The 6,301-nt window shown below is 27.2% G+C and overlaps 1 protein-coding gene and 1 long non-coding RNA gene across 2 annotated transcripts; both read left to right on the top strand.

Moving 5' to 3' along the window:
• Nucleotides 1–763: 763 nt before the first annotated feature.
• Nucleotides 764–1,321, top strand: LOC136091415 (uncharacterized). The gene is made up of 2 exons (XR_010643974.1): nucleotides 764–866; nucleotides 1,003–1,321. It is a non-coding gene; the product is annotated as an uncharacterized LOC136091415 (long non-coding RNA).
• Nucleotides 1,322–2,999: 1,678 nt separating this feature from the next.
• On the top strand, nucleotides 3,000–4,081 carry LOC105845321 (octopamine receptor beta-1R). The gene has a single exon (XM_065819281.1). The coding sequence runs from the start codon at nucleotides 3,048–3,050 to the stop codon at nucleotides 4,059–4,061; it is 1,014 nt and encodes a 337-aa protein (XP_065675353.1). The 5' UTR covers nucleotides 3,000–3,047; the 3' UTR covers nucleotides 4,062–4,081.
• The last annotated feature ends 2,220 nt before the right edge of the window (nucleotides 4,082–6,301 follow it).

Here is a 6,301-nt window from a genome sequence, read left to right as displayed (position 1 = left end):
CAGTAACAATGTCATTTCCATTTTAATGACAGTCTTTAAAATAAGAGGTGATTTATTTAGTTTTATGAGTTTTCTTTTGCCAATTGATTTTGATATGCCTAGTAATGACGAGTTTGATAAAATGTGCCTAAAGTTAACACGCCAAAAAAAGAAATATAAAAAAAATTTTAAAGCTATAAAAAACGAAGAATTTTTTAAAATCCAACAGTCGCAAGCTCCACCCAAAAAAAAAATCAGCAGATGCAGATGACTTTTTCACTTTAAATAACAGTCAGGAGCTACTGAATCAAATTGATCAATTAACTTCTGAAAATAAAACAAATATGGAGCAAATAGAAAAATTTTAAATGCAAGTATTTAAGTTGGAAGCTGAAATTACAGATTTAAATTCTAAAAATAGGGCTCTCAACACACATTGTAACTCATTAATTTCTCAATTAGAGACTATGAGTATTAGGCTAAAACAGGAGGAGCAGTTTCAACTTTTTTTAAAAAAAAGCTTCAAGCCTCTAAGGTGAGAAAGTGTGTTGTGTGTTCTGAGCGTGGCGAAAATTCATTTTATAGACAAGGTCTTTGTCTTGTTTGTGGTCATCGAATTTAGTTAAAATATTTAAAAAATTAAAAACAACAACAACAAAAAAAACTATTTACAAGTAAGATAAATTATATGAGATCTTTAATTTATATATAAGATAATTTTATTATGTTCTAATATTTGTGTAATGTTAGTTTAAAATATTATTTTTTAATATATTGGTTTTATATATTAGGTAGGTGCCCATTCTGTTCCTATCTTCAGAAGTTATTTATACCTATGCAATACCTTCGCTCAGGTTAAAGAATGGAATACTAGTCTTGCATCAAATGTATGTAAAAATCTAGCTTTTATATATTAACTTGTGATCAGAGCAACTGGTATGTTGGTTGGGTATGATCTTGTATGTTTGTGTATTTAATTTAAAAAATGTATTGTCCTTCATTATATGTAACATTTTTTTATAGATATATTACATATCCATTCGATGTTTATCACCAGAAGTTAGTTCTTCCTTTGCAGTACCTCTGCTTTACATACCTCCTCGCTGGTTAAAGAATGGAATATAAATCTCATATCAAGTTGGTGTAAAAAATTAGTTCAGAAAATTAAGAGTTTGTAAACGTTATCAAAATTTTGAGTGGAGCAAAAATTTCTGGTTTAGTATGAGTATGAATCTGATATCAATCGGATGTACAAAGATAGTTTACTACTTAAAGAACCTATCAGTAAACCAACTGATTATAAAACAGTTTTTAATGGGAATAAAAACAAATTTTCAAAAGATTTCAATAAGCTATTTGTATATTCAAACATTTTATTTACTGAGAGAAGAGACTATAGATTCAAGTGCTATAAAATAATTCTACTACCAAAAGCGAGGTTAAATTAAAAAACTTAAACTCAAATTTGGTCATGAATTATTTTATTAGACTTGGTGAGTGTTTATTCATTAACAACTTAACACCATATTATTAGAACTGTATGCACAGAAAAAAATAAATGCTTAAGCTTTAAATGTTTTGACTAAATATTCCAAAATCGAAATCTGGCTTTATTTTGCAACGCAATGAATTCATTGGCTTAGGAAAAAAAGTTTCTAAAACAAGAACTCCTAGGTTTAAAAATGCACTCTTTTAACAGGCTAATCCCCATTTTAACTACATTTTTCATAACTTTGCGAAAAGTGCGGTTTTCTTTCAGACCTCAATAAAGTCTGTTTTAGCTATCCTTAAACAATTAAGTAAAGTTTTTTTGTTTTTATAATGGTCAAAAAATAGGTATATTTGAGAATAACTATCAGAAACAAATTTTTCTGATTTTTTTTTTATAAAAAGTAGCATCAAATTATTTGAATTCAGCCAACTTCATCATTTGTCGCGTTTTTTTTAAACTTAAAGAAGTTTTTTTACTAATGCATTAAATGTCTTAAGATGAAACATTTTATTGGTCTTTTTATTCTTTTTACAAAACAAAATTATCTTTAATATTTTAAAAGTTATAGAAGTTTTAGTAACACCCCTTAAGTCAATATTTTCAAAAAAAAACAAGAAGCCGTTAAGCTCGGTTTGAAACAGCCGTGAACAACAAAACAATTAACAATTTTGCGGCAGCAAAAGCAAATTGAGTGAAGCTTAAAGGAATATTGCCTATATATAAAATTAATGCAGAGCCGTAACCACCGATGGGGGGGGGGGGTCAGGGGGGTCTAGGCCCCCCATAAAATGTTTCATCCCCTCCCTCCTTTAAAAGAACCACAGGCCCCCTTAATATCAAAATTGTGGTTACGGCTCTAATTAATGTATATAACACTTAAAAGTAAAATTTTACATTTGCTTGATTTTTTTTTTAACTTTACATATACTAAGTTTTTATTTCCTTTGTTTTCACTTAGGAGTAAATTATATTACTATTAATGTTATAAATATAATTGTTATTAATAATTACTTGATTTAAAATTATATAATACATGTATTGATAGTTTTTTTAAAAGGTATACCTTATTTTGAAATGTGCAAATTTTAGGTTTGCATAGGGACGCCAAAACAGTTTTCGCCGCCCCTGGATACAGCTCTGTTTGTATTCTTTTTTTAATTAAAATGTCGATGACTGCGATTAGAATATTTATTTTAAAATAGAGTTTAGTTTATTCTACTAAAATAAGTTTTGTTTCGCTGACATCTTTATTGCGAAATTTCGACATTTTAATTTTCAAGCTTTAGCTTATATTAATTTGTTTACAGTTTTTATTGATCTTTATTGTATAAAAATAATAATAAAAACGGTAAAAAATAATGTAAAAGCCTGAATGTCTCTCCTTTAGTTTACTCTTGGAATAAATTAAAGTTAATTTGTAATAAAGACGATCAAATAAAAACTAATGTTTTTTATTTCTTGAGTCTATGTTAATAAGCACAAAAAAATATATTTATACATTATATTACTTTTTTTTTCATGAGTAAGAGTTGTCGTTCAACCAATAAAAAAAATTAAAAAAAATTCAAATGCTATAATGCACAAAAGCATGATGGTTGCTGTTAAAAAAGATTGTTCTCGCATGGAGCTTTTAAAACCTCCTTTAACAACAATATTAGGAATCTTGTTTTTTGCTACCAGTGTAACAGCCACGCTTGGAAACAGCCTTGTTTTAATTGTTGTTAGAAAAATGAAAAAGAAGCGCCCACTATCCAATCTAATAATTTCATCTCTTGCTCTTTCTGATTTCTTAGTAGGAACAATCTTAGGTCCATTAACTAGCTGGCAACAAATAGATTTTCCAACATTAAGTAGTTGTATCATTGATCACGTGAGAGCTTACTTTGTTGTTTTATTTGTTGGTTCTTCAGTCATGACGTTAGCAGTGATATCGTATGACCGTTTCATTTTGTTATCTAAACTAACAAATTACAATAAATATATAACGAAAAAAAAAATTTTGTTATTAATATCATTATGCTGGATTTTACCTGCTTTTATACCATTTATTAGACAAATTAATTCAAATATTTATTTGGTTAACATATTTTTGCTATTTGTTACACCTTTGGCAGTGCTTGGCATTTATTACTACTTCATAATAAAAGCAGTACATGAAAAAGAGAAAATGCTGTGGTACCAGATTAAAAATGTCGTTGAAATAAGTGTAACAGTTTCATCACAGACAATTTCAGAAAATACAATTGACTTTGATGACATATCTAATAAACAAAAAGATGACGTATCTATTAAACAAAAAATTAACAATTCAATTATAAGAAAAGAGAGGACAAGCATTGCTCTTGGGAAATCTGTCACAGTTTTAATTGTTTGTTACGTATGCTGTATTACACCTATGAATATATGGATTACATTAGATATGTTGCAATCAACTCGTAAAGTTTATGATTTTGAAATTGCATACGCAATTGCAATGCTTTGCATGCAAATAAACTCAACTATTAATCCTATGATTTATTTTTCCAAGAATCCAGATTTTAAACGTGGGTTAAAGAAACTTTTTACAAAAAAAAGTGAATACAAAAAATAAATTAAAAACTGATCTATTTTTTAAATAAACCATTTGTATTTCTATAGTAAAAATTAATTTTAGGTTTTATATTTTAATACAAAATATTATATTATGTTATATTATATTTTTGTGTGATATAATCATTTGCATCAAATTGATTTAATAGATTGCTTATAAATAAAAATTTAAAATATTTTTTCATCTTAACAATCTTTTCTTTTTTAAAATACATCAGATCTATTTTCTTACTTTGTGATTAATTAAAACTTGGCTGTTTCATCTTTGAATTTCATTGTTGATTGGCTGTTTCATCTTCGAATCTCATTGTTGATTGGCTATTTCATCTTCAAATTGCAGTGTTGATTAGTATCTCCTTGTTACTTCAGTCTTGATTGTATTCCCTCTTTGGTTCTCTAACTCTAAAAGTCACAGCTGTCTGACACAAACAGCTCTCTGATCTTTATAAGCATTTTTTTCAACACTCAATTGTCTTTCTTTTTTTTTTATGTTCTCCTTTTACTCAAGACTGTAATTTTTTGATATTATTTCTTTTTAAATTAAGATTTTTTTTATTAATAAATCCCTTTCTTTTTATCTATTTATCAATATTATTGTAATTGATAGCTTTGCTTATCACACTGAATCACATCTTAGCTCTCGTACCACTGACCCTGTTAACACTGAAACTCAAAATTTTTCTTTCTTAATCTCCTACCCAGTTGATTAACTTTGTAATAACCAAATCACAAATCTTTACTCCTAAATTGACATCTTGTCCTTAACCATAGGTTTTGCTCAGTTTCTTCTCATTCTCTTTTAGTTTTTTTAGATCATGCTATAATCTCACTAAAAAAACTCATGCTTCTTTAACAACAAACTCATCCTCACACTTCTTAATACTTGAAAAACTTTTCTTACCTTCTTAAATCTGACTGGAAATCTTTTTGTGATTTTTTATGCAATGCAATTTCTTCTTTTGTGATTTTTTATCAATATAATATCATTCCACAGGAAACACAATAGAAAGCAGAAAGACAAAAGTTAGATGACTACAAACCATCGCATTGATTTATATTGTGCCTCCTGTGTAATTTGATGGATTCAAACAGACATCAAAAATTTTAAGGTTCAAGTTTCACAATACTTTGTGTTTTTTGCTTGTGCAACAAGCAAAAAATACAAAATATGGTGAATTTTATTTATTATTTCTAATTATTATACTTTCTAATTTTAATCGTTTCTTTCATCTATTTTATCAGACTAATTTTCTTAAATACAAACTTCTTTTTACCATTGCAAATAGTAATGGTGCAAAAAATTAATGTAAAAATATACTGTCTAATACTAAGCTCCATTATTTACAGGTTACTAAATCTTGTATTTTACCACAAGTTAGGTTCTATATAGTTTTAAAATCTTTATTAGTCTGGTTAACAAAAGCAGTCTAACAGTTCACTTCCATTATATGATTCTGATTACATTACCAAAAAAAAAGAGCTTTTCGCAATTATACTTTCTTGTTGTTTATCTATTAAGTTCACACGTTCTCTGACATACCCAAGAAGCATGTTAACACAGTCTTACGAAAATATTCTCCAAAACTTAATTTAAAACTTTCTAAACAATTTAAGTAGTTAAATCTTTTTCTTCCTACAAAAATAATGTTTATGAAGCTGAATCTTTTTCTGTCTACTAGAAAAAGGCATCTTTAATTCCAATTTTTGAAAACTTTTAAAATCACTCAATCTCAGTCTTCTTGTTATTATAAACTCATTATTTAAACTATTAAAAACTTATTTAGTTTTTATTAATAAACTTCTAAAAGGAAGTATCATGGAAAGTTTTTAAGTTAGTGAATTTTTTCTTTCTAATTGTATTATAAAAGTTGTTGATAGTGGTATTATGAAATATTTTTGATCATTTCTAACAAGCTCTGAGGTAACACAAGGTTCTTTGGCTTTGTATTGTTCCTCATTGATCAATAATCTTATTATAAATGATCTTCTTAATAACTTTAAAGCAACTCTTTATTTTCTGATGACAAAATTATATACTTTAGTCTTGAAAAAAAGTTTTAAAAATTTAGGAATGGTAGCTAATTTTTTTTTTTTCGACAGCTTTGAGTTCGCAATGACTGGTAAGTGTTAACCCAAAAAAAATCATTCATTCCCTGATTTATTTTCCCTGCTATTAGCATTTGCTTAGCCTACCTCACTTTTTTGTGCTTGTCGTATTTACTAACTTCTAATTTCATAATC

Source organism: Hydra vulgaris, chromosome 15, assembly GCF_038396675.1.
Source record: "Hydra vulgaris chromosome 15, alternate assembly HydraT2T_AEP".
Classification (NCBI taxonomy): Eukaryota; Metazoa; Cnidaria; class Hydrozoa; order Anthoathecata; family Hydridae; genus Hydra; species Hydra vulgaris.
This window is presented reverse-complemented; position numbering and strand designations above follow the sequence as displayed.

Bases quoted from the DNA above. Each gene is read 5' to 3' on its own strand.
- LOC105845321 (XM_065819281.1), top strand. From the start codon at position 3,048: ATGCACAAAAGCATGATGGTTGCTGTTAAAAAAGATTGTTCTCGCATG.